Source organism: Schistocerca piceifrons, chromosome 1 (genome assembly GCF_021461385.2).
Source record: "Schistocerca piceifrons isolate TAMUIC-IGC-003096 chromosome 1, iqSchPice1.1, whole genome shotgun sequence".
Lineage (NCBI taxonomy): Eukaryota > Metazoa > Arthropoda > Insecta > Orthoptera > Acrididae > Schistocerca > Schistocerca piceifrons.
In genome coordinates this window covers 847,093,816-847,112,448 of record NC_060138.1, presented here as the reverse complement: position 1 = coordinate 847,112,448, position 18,633 = coordinate 847,093,816, and the positions used below count along the sequence as shown (strand labels likewise).

Sequence of the window (18,633 nt, the reverse complement as noted above, 5' to 3'; positions counted from 1 at the left end):
AGACCGCATAGCAATCTTTTTACTAGCTAACGCGTACAAAGAGCAACAAAGAATTTTCTTCATTCCCTACTCATGCGATCAGGCCGGGCTGTCATAAAATTTTATAGTCCTAGAATAAGTTCCAGCAGACTGATAGAGGATCAAAAGAGTTTCCAAATGGGAATCATTCGGACATAATTTCAGATTGCGGCATTCATCAGTTGAACAACATAGAACTCTTCAAACTCACTAATGTGAAACAGAGAAAGGGGAAAAAAAGGGACGTGACACCAGGTGCACAGGGCACTGTGGTAATGCAATGGCGAATCAATGGCGATAGCTGAAAATTTGTACCGGATCGGGACTCGAACCCACATTTACCGCTTCTCATAAGCGGTTGCCTTATTTTTCGCGTCATTCTTGTGTAGGGGCATGCTAATCTGCTATATATTGGTCTAATTTTAGTATGCGTACCACGGAAGCGAGTACGTCACTACGGCCATCCGAACACGTACCTGACGGACTCAAATTTCCAACTTAACGCACGCTGCAATGCAGCGTCCTTCGACCATTAACACTGAAGTGAAAAAACTTGCGGGGCAGCGATATGCTCATATACAGACGACGGTGATACTGTGAACACAAGGAAAAAAAACGGCAGTGCACTTTACCCAGGATATTCATGTGAAAAGATTTCCTACGCGGTTACGGCCGCACGACGAGAATTAACAGACACTGAACTCGGATTTATAGTTGCAACTAGGCGCATGGAACATTCTAGTTTGGAAATCGTTGAGGAATTCAGTATCCCAAGATTTACAGTGTCACGACCGTGCCGAGAGTACCAAATTTCAGGCATTACTTCTTTCCACGGACAACGCAGTGGGCGGCGGCGTTCACTTAACACTCTAGAGCAGCGGCGTTTGCCTAGAGTTGTCAGTGCTAAACAGACAAGCAACACTGAGTGAAATAACCGCAGAAATGAATGTGGGACCTATGATGAACGTATCCGTTACGACAGTGCCATGGAACTTGGCAGCAGACGACCGACGCCAAATGCCTTTGCTAACAGCGCGACACCGCCTGCAGCGCCTCTCCTGGGCTCGTGACCATATCGGTTGGAGCCCAGACGACTGTAAAACCGTGGCCTGGGCACACGAGTCCCAATTTCAGTTGATAAGAGTTGATGGTAGGGTTCGAGTTGACGTAGAACCCACAAAGCCTTGAACCCAAGTTGTCAACAAGGCACTGCGCAAGCTGTTGGTGGCTACATGATAGTGTGGGCTGTGTTTACTTGGAGTGGATTGGGACTTTTTGTCCAACTGAACAGATCATTGACTGAAAATGGTTATGTTCAGCTACTTGGAGACTATTTGCAGCCATTCACGGACGTCATGTTCCCAAACAATGATGGATTATTTCCAGGATGACAATGCGCCATGGGACCGGGCCGCAATTGTTCCACAAAATTTCGGACGTGCAATCGCATAAATTTCACTTTTTCTTCTGATATTTCGGTTGTATACTGTCCAGCCATCTTCAGACTGAGCCGAGTGACTGACGCTCCAGCACTTGTTCCGTCTTAAGACTGCGGACCGCGCTACTGCGCATGCGGCCACAGATACACAAGGCGTTGATCGACGGCAGAGAGGTGCAACATATGCATGAAATTAGATGTATGGTTGCACGGTCGATCGAAACGGTAATATCGATGTATCACTGCGAGCGGCACCGTTGCGACGTCTTTGTGAGTTTATTACAGAAAGTGCGGGACTCTATGATTTGTCCAAACTGAAGCCACGATCTCTATTAATTAAATCGTCGCCAACTGAATTTCAATTGCTTATTTCACTGCCAAGTCCCAGCAGTGGGGGCTAAAATTTCGATGTTATCGTACACCATAGAGTGCCCTGTGTCAATAAAATGCTTTGCCACAGATGATTTACTAGGTTGTAAGTGCCGGGTATACCTGTGGTGCTCTGTGCATCTCTCATGGGCTGTACGTGTCGTCTATTCGATGTATTAACGGCTACGCTCACAGGGAATCTTGTAAACGCCAGGCTTCCGAAGCACTAAATCATCTTAAACGGAACCCAGGAGTGCTGCTGTCTTTGGTGGAGGGCGAAAAAGTCACTTTGTGTTTTGCTGAGGATCCGTCCTATTTTTGACGATTTGCTTCCCATGTAAGGCAGAAAAGCCATAAATTTAAAACTTTTCGTGTCTTCTTCTGCATTCCTTATGCTCACTGTTGGTTTCATTTGTAGTGCCTTACGTATCTGCTGTCGATAATACCCGTTGGCTTCAAGCTCGTCCTCCAGACTGCTCTCGTCAGCAATGACGTGTGCTCTGTGTACTATTCTGAAAATTTTTGCGCTTAAGTATAAATCCGTATAGATCAGTTTATAAATCCTTATGACACTTTGGGACATGCAGCATGTCGGAAACCGACCCATCAGCAATAATACTAACGTGCAAACAGCTGCTACCATCTTTCGCAAGCGATGAGTGTTCTCAGAATTCTGGTACACAGAGCACACGTCACTGCTGACGACAGCAGTCTGGAGGATTACCATCCATACTTGAGATGAGTTTTTGAAGCCAACGAGTATTCTCCACAGCGCCTTATGTATCTGTGGCCGCACGTGCAGTGGCGCGGTCCGCGCGTTTAAAAGGACGGAAAAATTGAAATGAGCGTTTGGCGTCATTTGCCGGGAGGCCCCTTGCGGGGTAGGTCCGGCCGCCTTGGTGCAGGTCTCATTATATTCGACGCCACACTGGGCGACCCGCGCGACGGATGGGGATGAAATGATGATGAAGACAACCCAACACACAGTCCCTGATCGGAGAAAATCTCCGACTCAGCCGGGAATCGAACCCGGGCCCTTAGGACGGCAATCCGTCACGCTGACAACTTTTTTTTTAATTCAGTAATCTTCATTGAGCAAACTAACGGTACATATATATACACAATGCAACAGTTCTTCAAGGTACCATTTAAACATATACAAAAGATTGTTAGTTAAACAAAAAATATTAGAAAAACATTAAATACAACAAAATATAACAGATTCTGTCTTCTTCCTTCTTTTCTGGTCGATGCATGAGAACGTGGATAAGGGTATTGCATCACGTGACGGGCAGGCATGGCACACCCCAACTTTGAGGCGGGTCAGGGAGGACGCTGCGGAGATAAGCGGCAAAAGTTTGTCGGTAAGATGGTTTTCGGGTCAGGGTGCTATGCGCGGTCACAACTTTGTACCAGAAGTCAAGGACTGTATGCGGACCACTCTGAAAGAGGTATTCTAAAGCCTGTTCTCGAAACCAGATGAGTGTATGGTGGTTAGCAAGATGGAAGTGAAATGTCTAGGGCAACAACAAGAAATCTGGGGTTACCGTCGTTCGCGGGGCAAGGAGGTAAAAGCCCACAATTCGTTGGATGAGGAGCCATACGTTGCGTTTGAGGGGGCACGTAAGACGGTGCTCGTCGGTGTCTTCGAGCTGACAGTCAGTGCAGAGTGGGGAAGTGGCCAGTCCTATGCGATAAAGTCGACTGTTTGTCGGGAATTTGCCATAGACTAAAACATACCAGAGTGCAGACACAGACGACGGTAGAAAGGGTGCATGCAAACACCCCCAAACCGTTCGCCAGTTAATGTCAGGTTGCTGTAGCACCATGGGGTCGCAAGGGTTGGACAGCATAAACAAACCACTCAGCTATCGGGGCTGGCTAAAAGGGCGGAGCCAGCGTTGGAGCGTCAGTCATCTGGCCCACTCTGAAGATAGCTAAAAGGCATACAGTCGAAATATCAGAAGAAGTAACATTCATGCAGCTGCACGCCCGAAATTTTATGGAACAATCATTGCACTGGGAAAATATGAAAATGCACATGGGGCCATAATTGTTCGCGACCGACCGACATTAATCCCATCCAAGATCTATGGGACGTAATCGAAAGTGCACAAAATCTTGCACCGGCAACACTTCCGCAATCGTGGACGGCTAAAAGGGCAGCATGGCTCAATATTTACGCAGGGGATTTCCAACGACTTGTTAAACCCATGCTACGTCGCGTTGCTGCACTACGCCGGGCAAAAGAAGGTCCGACAAGATATTGGGAGATGTACCATGACGTTCATCACCTCAGCGTATTGATTGCCGTAGGAGTTCGGACGATATTAGTGCATCCGCACTGAAACAGATGTCAAGGAGTTTGGGTGGCCATATCATTCGCAGTAATTGTCCAAAATGGTTGAAATGGCTCTGAGCACTACGGGACTTAATATCTGAGGTCATCAGTCCCCTAGACTTAGAACCACTTAAACCTAACTAACCTAAGGACATCACACACATCCATGCCCGAGGCAGGATTCGAACCTGCGACCGTAGCAGCAGCGCTGTTCCAGACCGAAGCTGCCGGCTTCTAATTGTTCAGAATGTTCTTCAGATCAATAGCGAACAACTGTAGCCCGGTGTCATGTCCAGCAGAACAGATACTACTCAAATACACACATTTCTTCAAACTCTCTTGTGACGAAAACTATGAGAACGGCAGCTGCAAAAGTCACTACACAAATGAATGTCGCGCTCGCGAACCCTGTCACCACTGAAATAATACGATGGAAGCACCAGAGACAGACAATTTCAGGGAGAGTTGGAATTCCAAAACCATTCAGAAATGGGGACTTGGAATTATTGTTAATTTAGTTTTGAAGTAGTGTTGTCCATTGTGTGTGTGTGTTTTGTTCTACTTCGAAGGGTAAAGCAAGCTGCCTGAGATCTGGTCCGTTAGAGAAACCGGCTTTCAGTTAAACAACATGCGTAAAAGAAGGACAGAGTTATTCCCAGTGTTGGGAATGAATGAGAGCGGATTACATTGGAAATAGTCTTAATTTATTTTTGGAACAATGTTACTCATTGTCCAGTATATACATACACGCAAGCGTCTGAGTGTGTGTGTGTGTGTGGGTGTGTGTTTGTGTGTGTGTGTGATGCATGTACTAGAATGTACGGGGGTGCACAAAAATATGGAAACACCGCGAGAAATACGTACTCGAACATAAGTGCAGATGCTAGCCAAGCCTGCAGATTGCACTGTTGTATCTGACCACGAACGGCATCCGTGCAATGTCCTCAATCGTTGTGTCAGTCGTGGTCAGCGCAGTATTCTCTGTAGTTGTGAGTGCATTATGTCGGCGGTAAGTGAATTTGAACTTTGGTACATTGTTGGTGCCCGTATTGAGTGGCTGCTTCCGTAACCAAAGGAGCCGAAGTGTTTGGTGTTTCAAGAGGCACCGTATCTAAGGTCTGCATACAGGAAAAGTGGAAAAAAATCATCCCCTATGTCACAGCGTGGTGTGTATTGGGTATTCGTGACGGACGGTCATTGAGGAGGACAGCTTTAAAAGTCGCTACACAACTGAATGTCGCACTCCCTAACCATGTCAGCACCAAAACAACACAAACTCCATAAGCAAGGAATTGCACGACGAGCTGGAATTCCAAAACCATCGTCAGTAATGCAAATGCTCGTAACTCGAAAACGTGGTGCGAAGCCATAAAATATAGACTACGGGGCAATAGAAGAAAGTCGTTAGGTCGGATAAGTTTTGTATTACACCATTTCCAACTTCTGGTGAGATTACGTCACAAGAGTGAAACATGGCGAGAGTTTGGTGATGATTTGGACAGTTACACTACCGGCCATTAAAATTGCTACACCAAGAAGAAATGCAGATGATGAACGGGTATTCATTGGAAAAATACAGTATGCTAGAACTGACAGGCGATTACATTTTCACGCAATTTGAGTGCATAGATCCTGAGAAATCAGTGCCCAGAACAGCCACCTCTGGCCATAACAACGGGCTTGATACGCCTGGGCATTGAGTCAGACAGAGCTTGGATGGCGTGTACAGGTACAGCTGCCCATTCAGCTTCGACACGATACCACAGTTCATCAAGAGTAGTGACAGGCGTATTGTTACGAGCCAGTTGCTCGGCCGCCATTGACCAGACGTTTTCAGTTGGTGAGAGATCTGGAGAATGTGCTGGCCAGGGAAGCAGTCGAACATTTTCTGTATCCAGAAAGGCCCGTACAGGACCTGCAATATGCAGTCTTGCATTATCCTGCTGAAATGTAGGGTTTCGCAGGGATCGAATGAAGGGTAGAGTCACGGGTCGTAACACATCTGAAATAAAACGTCATCTGTGCAAAGTGCCGTCAATGCGAACAAGAGGTGACCGAGACGTGTAACCAATGGCACTCCATACCATGACGCAGGGTGATACGCCAGTATGGCGATGACGAATACACGCTTCCAATGTGCTTTCACCGCGATGTCGCCAAGCACGGATGCAGAACCTGGATTCATCCGAAAAAAATGACGTTTTGCAATTCGTGCACCCAGTTTCGTCGTTGAGTACACCATTGCAGGCACTCGTGTCTGTGATGAAGCGTCAAGGGTAACCGCATCCATGGTCTTCGAGCTGATAGTCCATGCTGCTGCAAACGTCGTCGAACTATTCGTGCAGATGGTTGTTGTCTTGCAAACGTCCCCATCTGTTGACTCAGGGATCGAGAGGTGGCTGCACGATCTGTTACAGCCGTGCGGATAAGATGCCTGTCATCTCGACTGCTAGTGATACGAGGCCGTTGGGATCCAGCACGGCGTTCCTTATTACCTTCCTGAACCCACCTATTCCGTATTCTGCTAACGGTCATTGGATCACGACCAATGCGAGCAGCAACATCGCGATACGATAAACTGCTATCGCGATAGGCAACAATCCGACCATTATGAACGTCGAAAACGTGATGGTACGCATTTCTCCTCCTTACACGAGGCATCACAACAACGTTTCACAAAGCAACGCCGGTCAACTACTGTTTGTGTATGAGAAATCGGTTGGAAACTTTCCTCATGTCAGCACGTTGTAGGTGTCGCCACCGGCGCCAACCTTGTGTGAATGCTCTGAAAAGCTAATCATTTGCATATCACAGCATCTTCTTCCTGTCGGTTAAATTTCACGTCTGTAGCATGTCATTTTCATGGTGTAGCAATTTTAATGGCCAGTAGTGTATATCGCGGAATTCCATGAGCCCCGTGGTTACTCTGCAGGGTCACATTACTGCCAAGGATTATGTGACCGTTCTGATCGATCAAGTGCATTCCATGGCAGAATGTTTGTTTTCCAGTGGTGACACTGTGTTCCAAGACAGCAAGACCTTTGTTCACACAGTTTGCATAGTCCAGGAATGGTTTTGCGGGCACGAGAATGAATTGTCGGCGCACCTCCCCTGGCCACCATCATGAGATCTCAATGTTACTGGGTTCAAGTGATTCAAATGGCTCTGAGCACTATGGGACTTAACATCTGAGGTCATCGGTCCCCTAGACTTAGAACTACTTGAACCTAACTTAACCATAAGGATATCACACACATCCATGCCTGAGGCAGGATTCGAACCCGCGACTGAAGCGCCTAGAACCGCTGTGCCACAGTGGCCGGCATATTACTGGGCCTGCGTGGTCTACTTTGGAGAGAATATCGCGTGATCGCTCTCTAGCACCGTGATCGTTACCTGAACTTGCCACTAGTATGCAGGAAGAATGGTATACGACCTCCCTGGAATATTTTGCAGGACTTTATTTATTCACTTCGAGACGACTGGAAGCTATTTAGAATGCCAACGGTTTTCCTACACCGTATTAGGCTCGGTAATGTTTCGTGGTTTTTGTGTTCCAAGTTTTTGTCCACCCCCTGTGTGTTTGTACGTATGTATGATTGTGTGAATCAGTGAACGACTTTTATTTACTTTTTACACGTCTTTCACTTTCTACGCATAAGTGCGAGAAAGGCCGTTCCAGATACGTTCTTTTAAGCCAAATATTCCAGTGCAGGCTGCTGAAAGTGGAGTACAGGAATTCTCAGTTGGGTATGGTGTTAAACAGTTTGTACAACTTTAAACACATTTTACACATGTGACTTTCCTTTCTCTCTTGATTACTCACGGTGAGAGAGTCTAGTACAGTGCTTGTGGCGTTTTATTCCTCTGCTGAGCCTCGCCTGTCATGAGTAGTCGTTTCACTTTACTGGACGCCGCCAAACTTTCACGTGTTGTGCGAACTGTCTGGTACAGAGATTAATGCCTGGTTGGTGAAAGTGAGGTTATAAGGGACCACCTTTTCTATACACAAAAAAAAATCAAACTATAGTAATGTATGTAGTAGGGAAATAGCAATGAAAATATAATTTGTTTAGCAGTGAAAATATAATTTGTTGATGACCAAAGCGCAGTTCTTAGTGAACATTCTGGACAAAGGGTGTATGGTAAACTAACCACACTGCTGAGAAGTGAGGGAATAGATAAAATGTCGTTCCAAACATTCAAAACAGCAACATTTATTTCTGGAGTAAGTATATACATACCACAAAACATCAAACAATATTTAGGAGGTAGCATATAGTGGCCTTTTTATTATTTGAATCTTGTTTCCTTATTTGCAACAAGCACTATCTCATCAAAAGTGTCCGGATACCTAATAGTGGATATTAATATCGAATGTGTTCACCCTTCGGCCTTATGTCGGCTTGGCCTCTTCTGAGGGGCATTCATTGAGTTTGGTATGTGTAGGAATTCCAGCACATTCTTCCTCAGGAGTCGAAACCAGAGAAGGCAGGATGTTGGATGTTGGAACCTGGAGCGAAGTCGACGTTCCAAGACATCCCAAAAGTGTCCCATTCGGTTGAGGTCGGGACTCTGGGCAGACTAGTCCACTTCAGAAATGTTACTGTCCACAAACCGTTGACTCACAGATGTTGCTTTGTAAGAGCGCCTATTGTCATGCTGATATAGTTACCGTCTCCCAGCTATTCCTCTACTCTACGACGTACAAGATGCTGTTTAATACACTACTGGCCGTTGAAATGGCTACAACACGAAGATGACGTGCCACAGACGCGAAATTTAACCGACAGGAAGAAGATGCTGTGATATGCAAATGATTAGCTTTTCAGAGCATTCACACAAGGTTGGCGCCAGTGGCACTTACAACGACCTGACATGAGGAAAGTTTCCAACCGATTTCTCATACACAAACGGCAGTTGACCGGCGTTGCCTGGTGAAACGTTGTTGTGATGCCTCGTGTAAGGAGGAGAAATGCGTACCATCACGTTTCCGACTTTGATAAAGGTCGGATTGTAGCCTATCGCGATTGCGGTTTATCGTATCGCGACATTGCTGCTCGCGTTGGTCGAAATCCAATGACTGTTAGCAGAATATGGGATTGGTGGGTTGAGGAGGGTAATAGGGAACGTCGTGCTAGATCCCGACGGCCTCGTATCACTAGCAGTCGAGATGACAGGCATCTTATCCGCATGGCTGTAACGGATCGTGCAGCCACCTCTCGATCCCTGAGTCAACAGATGGGGACGTTTGTATGACAACAACCATCTGCACGACGTTTGCACCAGTATGGACTATCAGCTCGGAGACGATGGCTGCGGTTACCCTTGACGCTGCATCACAGACAAGAGTGCCTGCGATGGTGTACTCAACGACGAACCTGGGTGCACGAATGGCAAAACGTCATTTTTTCGGATGAATGCAGGTTCTGTTTACAGCATCATGATGGTGTTTGGCGTCATCGCGGTGAACGCACATTGGAAGCGTGTATTCGTCATCGCCATACTGGCGTATCACCCGGCGTGATGGTATGGGGTGCCATTGATTACACGTCTCGGTCACCTATTGTTCGCGTTGACGGCACTTTGAACAGTGGACGTTACATTTCAGATGTGTTACGACCCGTGACTCTACCCTTCATTCGCTCCCTGCGAAACCCTACATTTCAGCAGTATAATGCACGACGGCATGTTGCAGGTCCTATCTGGATACAGAAAATGTTCGACTGCTGCCCTGGCCAGCACATTCTCCAGATCTCTCACGAATTGAAAACGTCTGGTCAAGGGTGGCCGAGCAGCTGGCTCGTCACAATACGCCAGTCACTACTCTTGATGAACTGTGGTATCGTGTTGAAGCTGAATGGGCAGCTGTACCTGTACACGCCATCCAAGCTCTGTTTGATTCAATGCTCAGGCGTATCAAGGTCGTTATTACGGCCAGAGGTGGTTGTTCTGGGTACTGATTTCTCAGGATCAATGCACCCAAATTGCGTGAAAATGAAATCACATCTCAGTTCTAGTATAGTATATCTGTCCAATGAATACCCGTTTATCATCTGCATTTCTTCTTGGTGTAGCAATTTTAATGGTCAGTAGTGTATGTTCACATCTTTCCAAATTTAGTATTTCCTTAAGCCCAGTAAAGGAACCTTACCCTAACCACGATAAACGCCCCCATACTGTAACGGCACCTCCTCCGTGCTTCACTGTTGACATTTCACGTGATGGAAGGTAACGTTCTCCCAGCATTCGTCAAAACCAAACCTTTCCATTGAACTGCCACAGGTATACTGTAATTCATGACTCGAAATCACTTGTTTGTAGTCATCCGCTGCCCACTGGCCCACTCTTTACATCACCTCAAGAGTCACTTAGCACTGGCTACACAACTGTGTGCCTTATGGGGTAGCTCGACCAATGCACCCCATTCTTTGTAACTCCCTATGCATAGTCATTGTGCCATCTGGACTCCTGCTAGCACTTTGGAATTCACAAGTGATTCCTTCCACTGATTTTCTACGATTCCTTTACAACAATCCTCCGGTCTCCGTCTGTCAGTCTTTCTGGTCTTGCCGGCCGTTGTGACTGCTCGGTTCTAGGCGCTTCAGTCTGGAACCGCGCGACCGTTACGGTCGTAGGGTCGAAACCTGCCTCGGGCATGGTTGTGTGTGATGTCCTTAGGTTAGTTAGGTTTAGGTAGTTCTAAGTTCTAGGGTACTGATGACCTCAGATGTTAAGTCCCATAATGCTCAGAGCCATTCTTCCTGGTCTTGATTTACCTTTATTTGTTCCTTCGCGTTTCCTCTACACAATCATATCACCGACCGTCGCCTTGGGAGGCTGAAAAGACCTTGGCGGATTTGTTACTCAGGTGACATCCAGTGGCTAGTCCACATCAGAAGTTACTAAGCCCAATCTGCCGCTACTGCTTCTCCGCTGACAACGCAATACTTCCCGCCCCTTGATACTGGCAGATCCCCCTCTCGTGACACGTAGTGGTCCATTCTGCACTATACAGTGGAGTCTGGGTTCTTTCGTTCGGGTAGTGCAATATCAAAAGTTCTTTTTCCCGTTCTGCAGATCTGACATTTTGACTATTAAAACATTCTTCATTAACAACGTTTATCCAATTATGTTCTTATTTACGCACGGCATAGGCTTTTTCTTTGTCCAGGTATTACCTTTGTCCAGGTAACGCCGTTTTGCATTTAGAAATGTGGTTTATCTTGTGGGAGAACACTACTGCAACCTTTGCAATTTGATATGAAAAGAAAACAAACAACAAAATAAAGTTTAAGAAGAAGCAAAAGCACAAAATCCACTACTTCAATGGGAATGAGGGCGGCGAAATTACAGGAAGGCGCAAGAAAAACCGGCCCCTAGTACAGACTTCTCGCCAATTACGCACAGATTGTTGCCCGCTGCGAGCGGATACAACAACAAATAGATAAACATGTAATCAATAGAAAATAAAGAAATAACAAATAAGCTAATGCAAAGGTTTCCATTTACTGAATTGATCTTTTACATTACATTACATTATGTGCTGAAACTGACCTATTTGTGCTTCAATGCACTTTTACGCCCGCCCTAACATTTTAATATACGCTTTGCGCAACTCTGCTGCACCAGTTCTCAAAATTTCTTTACGAATATTGTCCTCCATTTCTTCTAACGTTATTGGGTTACTTGCATACACTTTTCCCTTTAGTCTGCCCCACAGATAAAAGTCGCAGGTGATTAGGTCCGGGGATCGCAGCGGCCACAACCCTTTGCTGACAGTCCTATCTTCTGTGAATCATTCATGAATTCGTGAGACTGCCTCATTGAAGTGACACAGGTTGAGAGACAGCAAACGTACGTTCATGGGGGCCAATTGCTCGTAAAATTCCTAAAAGATTTGTTTATATGTAGCAGTTTTCGCTGTTGTTTAAGAAAATATGAGACCAATAATCCGACTTGCTGACACAGCACACGACGTTCCCATTTTTTTTGCCGTGTAAAGGTTCCTCATTAATCGTATATGGGTTGGTTGTTGACCAGTATCTGGTGTTCTGGGAGCTCACATGTTCTATCAGATGGATCAGGCTTCATTACTATGAAATACAGCATCCTGTCCAACATTCCACTCAGAATTGTTTATCATAGCCACATACAGTAATTCACACGTTTTGCCTTATCTTCCTCCTTCAGTTCTCGGACATGTCATTTTGTAGGGCTTCATCCCCATTTGATGTAAAAAACGTCAACAAGACCTACGTGAAATATTCACGTGTTGCGGCAATTTACGTGTCGACACCTATTGATTCTGGATCATTCTTGCTCGAATGTCCGCGATTACGGCAGGTGTACAGACGGACGGGGCTCGATTCTTTTTTTGCGTTTTCAACTGACCCTATAGTACGCTACTTTGTCACCAAATCCTGTATGCTGCTGTTTGCTGATATGGAAGCGACAGGAAACTTCTTTGCAAACATGTCCGTCATTCCTTTAACGCTGTGCTGAATTATTATTTAATTTAGGGGCGACTAGACACTTCAAGAATAACAACAAACAACAGGATTAGCGTTGCGACAACTTAAGAAATGGCCGCTAGTTCCCTAATGGCTTGGTTCAAATGGCCCTGAGCACTATGGGACTTAACATCTATGGTCATCAGTCCCCTAGAACTTAGAACTACTTAAACCTAACTAACCTAAGGACATCACACAACACCCAGTCATCACGAGGCAGAGAAAATCCCTGACCCCGCCGGGAATCGAACCCGGAAACCCGGGCGTGGGAAGTTCCATAATGTTACATCCATGCCCGTTCCCAACTGGCCATGGTTGATTGGCTACTGGAGATGGGTGCCTTCAATAACTGCTTACACAACATTACTAATTTACATAATTTATTAGCAATAGTTCACCAAAAACATCAAGTATTAAAACACTTCATAAAAGACTGATTAAACAACTGTTCCTTTGAGTAATAAATACTCAACAAATAACAGTAGCAAACATCAATTCGAAGTAAAAACTTACAGAATCGTAATGGTACAAAGGTACCTTTCAAACTTCAAAATTAACTTTCATTTAACACGCAGATATAAAAACATATACAAAACTCACAGTTAATAGGGGTGGTAAATTCCAGTATTTATAACCCGCTGAACTACAGCGCAGAACTGAATTTCAAATTTATCCAATGAGTAATGCTGATAACAAAATTTTGTTCACAAACAAGAAATATAATAACTTTATGACAACGCCCATCCGGCATTGGCCACACTTTTACACACTCGTCAATTCCATTGAAAAGTGACAGTTACTGCTCAATCTCCACACAGTTAAGGAAACTAACACCGCAGAAGTCGCTGAAGGTTAATACACGTACCGTATTCCACTACTTTCTTCTTCAATACAATGACATCCTTATTGTGGGCTAACATGCTACTGCACAGCGTGTTCAGGTTGGGCCCACGCTGTCTTGTTTATCTTCCGTGGCAAAACACCCACAAACGACATCGGCCACAGCTCGCCGTAATTGCGTCCATACAATTGCAGAGCCCACGGCTTATCGTTCTACAGCAGCGTTGAATTCCCAAGCGTCTCGGTTTCACCATCAGTCCACAACCACAGAGTGTCGAAATCATTAAATGCACAATTCGGACCATCCGGACCCCAACACACTGCTGTGCTGTCCTTCTCGCTCAGTACTGTCTAATCCTCCACTCCACGTCGCCAGATGGTCACTCGGCGCCCCAGTACCTCTGGCGAGGCCAATATCGACCTCAACACTCGCGGCCGGAACACAATCGTGCCGAAAATCGGCACAACGCTCGCAATATAGTGCATGCAAAATGCCGTGGCCGCTAGATGTGCAGTAGGCTGGGGAAGCGCAGGGAGAGCCACAGTGCTGGGGTGTCGTTCACAGCGCTGGAGGGGAAATGCTGAGCGCTGGAGGGTAAGTCCCATCCTCAACTGAAGCCTACACTCACATTTTTTGTAAATGTTAAGTGGAGCCCCTCCACTGCCACAGTTTTATGGTGACCATTCAAAAAGATCTACTCTCACACCTGCTTTAGTTAGTATATAAAAAGAATTCCACCGAAAAAGCAGCGATTATTTTCGCCTAGCTTGTTAACCTTTTGCAACTTTCAGAGAAGCGTGATGAGTCGCGAATTTTGAGTGAAACCTACACATTTTTCTGGCTGCCCTGCCAAAATTTGCTTCTTTTACCAAAACGCAGCAGAGTTTAAACAGTGTCACCTCACTAACATGTTGTGCAGGTACAATTGCAAGTGAATTCTGATACGCTGGTTTATTAAGTTTATTAAGTGAGGCACTGAGGAAAAGTAAAGTCAGTAGGTTATGAAAAAGCGCATCCTCGGTACAAAAAAAAAAAAAAAAAAAACTTGTAATGTCTTCACTTATGTTGTTCCAAAACCCATGGCATTTCTTGTTTCACAAGCTATCAATAGCCCTTAAAAATTACATTCATTCACCGAAAAAGTCTGTAGTTATTGGAATAACAGGATAGATGATGAGGTTTTGCATAATAACCACATGGTAAATTACTCTCCTCTTTGCGTGCTACGATTTGCCCAAACCTCCTTTCAGTATCTGAAACCGTTTATGAAATATGAGGAATGTTGTGGTTATTTCACTTTGGCTTTATCGCTGACGCGGCGCGATCGCAAATGAAGGTGCTACATCAGCATCAGATCAGTTTTCTCGAAATTGGTGACAGGTAGTTACTTCTACCCAAGTCTAAAGAAAAATTCAATATTTTGGCTAAATTTCATATGCAACAACATATTATGTGCTGTGACCAAACGCAAAGTGATAGCGGCCTCTATTTTTCATTGCATACTTTCCCGGAATTCGCACAGTGTCTTACTGTCACGTAAACATCGCAAAAATTATGACCATCAACGAAATGATGGGCACATCATCATGAATCTGATACGTAAAGCTATAACTAAATTAAAACCGAAATTTTTTTACCGATTAATTTCTGTAAAATCGCTTGAGAAAGATGTTGATAATACGATGATGTTTGGTTTGTGGAGCGCTCAACTGCGCGGTTATCAGCGCCCGTACAAATTCCGGATCTTTGCTCAACCCAATCTCGCCACTTTCATGAATGATGATGAAATGATGAGGACAACGCAAACACCCTGTCATCTCGAGGCAGGTTTGAGAAAGACCGCAGGGTGCTCTCCTCCGTTCTGTCATCACTGACTGGGCGAAAGGTGAAAAACACTTACCGGCCCCCCCTTCCGAACAATTGAATGAAGTCGCTCAGCGCTTTAGATGAAAACTGATTGCTGCGCATTGGCCACCGCATCCTGCGCGAGCTATACCAATGGGGAGGCGGTGGGGGTGGGAGTAATTTGTGCCCACCTTTTGAAAATATCGTAATCGATGAAGATACTTTGTATTTTAAGATTCTGGAAAAACATTTATTGTTTCTAATGCTTTCTCCTACTAGATTCCGTGAATGTTTTACACTTTTCGGTTAAACATTATTCAAAAAATTGCGTTGCAGTAGCAGTTGTCACTTTTCCATTTAAAGTCAAAATGGTTCAAATGGTTCTAAGCACTATGGGACTTAACATCTGAGGTCATCATTCCCCCAGACTTAGAACTACTTAAACCTAACTAACCTAAGGACATCACACACATCCATGCCCAATGCAGGATTCGAACCTGCGGCCGTAGCAGCCGCGTGGTTCCGGACTAACGCGCCTATATCCTTTAAAGTCATATTAAATATTTCCGAGTTCAGGACACTACTTACACTTCAATATCTCTTTTAAAGAGTATGTTGTGAGTAAAAGTCCAGTTAGGCTTGAAGTACCCCTCCCCCTGCATCCCCTGGGTAGTGCGTATTTGATATTACTGAAAAAAAATATTGATGGCGCTAAGAGTGTGCTAAAAGATATTTTCATGTTCTGGATCCTACTAACACATCAGTACATCTTCAAGAAGAGTGTTATTAATACAAGTTGGTTCAAATGGCTCTGAGCACTGTGGGACTTAACATTTGAGGTCATCTGTCCCCTGGAACTTAGAAGTAACCTAAGGATATCACACACATCCATGCCCGGGGCAGGATTCGAACCTGCGACAGTATCGGTCGCGCGGTTCCAGACTGAAGCGCCTAGAACCGCTCAGCCACACCGGCCGGCTCTTAATATAAGTCAATAACCATTAACGAATTTAGTTTTTTTTAAATTTTTTTTGTGAGCATAAAGTAACCCCCTCCCCCGTGGTAATGCACGTTATGAAAAATGTATTGTTATTCCTATGCTTAAATGAGCCGGTAACCTGCTATTCTTTCGTGATTGGGATACTTCTCGCAGAGATATTTATTTTACAATTCGTAACCAAGTCGCAGCGGCATTCTTACCGGCAATTCCAAACGATAGATGAGAGCTGGCGGACGACATTGAGTGTTGTGGTACTCGGGGCCGGTTTTTTGTGCGCCACCTGTATTTGTTATCGATGACAGAAAACAAATAATTTCTCACACACTGGGTACAGTCATCAGCATTGATAATTGAACTCACTGTCCAACTCAAGACGTAGTTGATGGCTGATTTGTAGGCAGGTGCATGACACTCACTCACTACAGTTACTCGATTTTGTTGAGAAAGTCGCTGCTGCAAACTGGGGTTTAAGCCTTTGAATCTTAGACCTGGCGATGCCACTGCGAGAGCAAATCAACAGTTTAACGGGAACAGAAACTGCAATAAATTGGTGCTACAACCTGCGGAGAAAGCAGTGTGCGTGCGCTGTTAGTTCCGCTGTTAAAAAACGGGTCGCGGCTTTCATCTGCGCGCCGCGCTCTACGCCGGCCCGCTGCTCAGCTGTTCCGCCTTTCATGAAAGAACAACCTTCTGGGGATCGAGCCGCTTCCCGCGGCAGTGGGGGGAGGGCGACGGGGTGGGGGACGAATGAGCGCTCTCCCGCCCTGGCTACTTACTCCACGCGCTCAGTCTGCTACGTGCCTCCCACTACGTCGGCCGTGGAAGCTGCGTAGTGCCTCCTACTTGCGCTACTATCTTCGACGAGGATACGTCGCCGCGCACAGTGTTCGAAAATTGTATCGTGCATGCTTTCGACTTTACCTGGCGTCGTCATCGACTTCGCAAGGAATCCGAAGTAGCCGATCATGATTCGGTAAGCTCAGTTATCATCGCTGTTAACAACGCAGAAGAGAAAGCGTCTTTTCTCACCGGCTGATGCAATATTATAATCTTTCATAGTGCGCTGGATTGTTTACACTAGCCACAAAATCGCATCTTGTCATATGAGCGTAATTTTATTCTGTATAATAATCGGGCAATGGCACAGTTTCCATTTCACAAATAATTGGAACACAGCATGTTAACGGCCGCATGATAGCGCAAAGGTTTCTTATACTTTCCCAAGAATGCCGCTGTTTGTAAACATTGGTACCGTATTGTCGAATATTGCGTCATCCCTGCTGTCATCCGCTTCCACCTGTTTTACTTGGCGCCTTTCGATATAGTTCAGCGCATGAGCAAACCTGACGCACGCTGGTGACAGCACGTGGTTGTTCTTGCACAGCTGCGATGCAACTACACGCGCTCCCACGGCTAATTCCGGCCTTAACGTAGGGTGACCAGACGTTCCGTATTTTACAGCATCGTCCCTTAATTACCTGAAGTGACCCGTTGTCCCGGAAAAAAAAGTATTTTCGCGACATATGTTGGGCCGTTTTTCATTAAATGGCCCTTATATTTTGAAATGGCGGGTTTTAAGTAACGTATAGCACGCCTAATTGAAGAAGAAATTTGCACACACGCAGAATAAAGAAAACAATCTTCGATCAAACCAAACTGAACGAGACACGATTTTTGAGGTTCCTTAACTGTGTTCAGTTCAAATATGCAGCTGTTTGGAAGTCGGCTCAGTGAAGTCAAAATTTCTGCAGGGTTCAATGAAAATATTGTGAGAAAAAATGTGGAGATGAGCTTTTTGAGGAAGTGAACGATATTAAAAATGTAACTGAAGTGAAAAACCATGAATTAAGAAATGTTAAATGTGTTGATGAAAAATGATCTACCATTTTTAACTTCGTTGCGTCTCAAGATATGTGCAGCAAAAATTTGCACCTCATTACTGCTTCTGTACTAGCTTTACCTGGCTCTAATGCTGCTTCAGAAAGTATGTTCTCTATCAGAGATGCTTTGTGGACTGATGAATAAAATACGTTCAGTTGGAATGTGTTGATCCTATTTGAAAATATCAAGCTATTTTGTGTATGTAGTATTAAAGGAAGTTTCAGCAAAATATCGATTCATTTCAACTGCTAATTTGGGTACCACAAAAAAAAAAAAAAATGGTTCAAATGGCTCTGAGCACTATGGGACTCAACTGCTGAGGTCATTAGTCCCCTAGAACTTAGAACTAGTTAAACCTAACTAACCTAAGGACATCACACACATCCA

The 18,633-nt window shown here is 45.1% G+C and overlaps 1 protein-coding gene and 1 pseudogene across 1 annotated transcript in view; one reads left to right on the top strand and one right to left on the bottom strand.

Annotated features, from left to right (window-relative positions):
* Nucleotides 1-368: 368 nt before the first annotated feature.
* On the bottom strand, nucleotides 369-468 carry LOC124721815 (annotated as a pseudogene).
* Nucleotides 469-17,170: 16,702 nt separating this feature from the next.
* Nucleotides 17,171-18,633, top strand: part of LOC124715533 (ileal sodium/bile acid cotransporter-like) — a 186,675-nt gene continuing 185,212 nt past the window's right edge. The window contains exon 1 of the mRNA XM_047243104.1: nucleotides 17,171-17,338. Coding sequence (XP_047099060.1) covers nucleotides 17,331-17,338 — 8 coding nt within the window. The 5' untranslated portion in view covers nucleotides 17,171-17,330. The remainder of the gene's footprint in view (nucleotides 17,339-18,633) is intronic.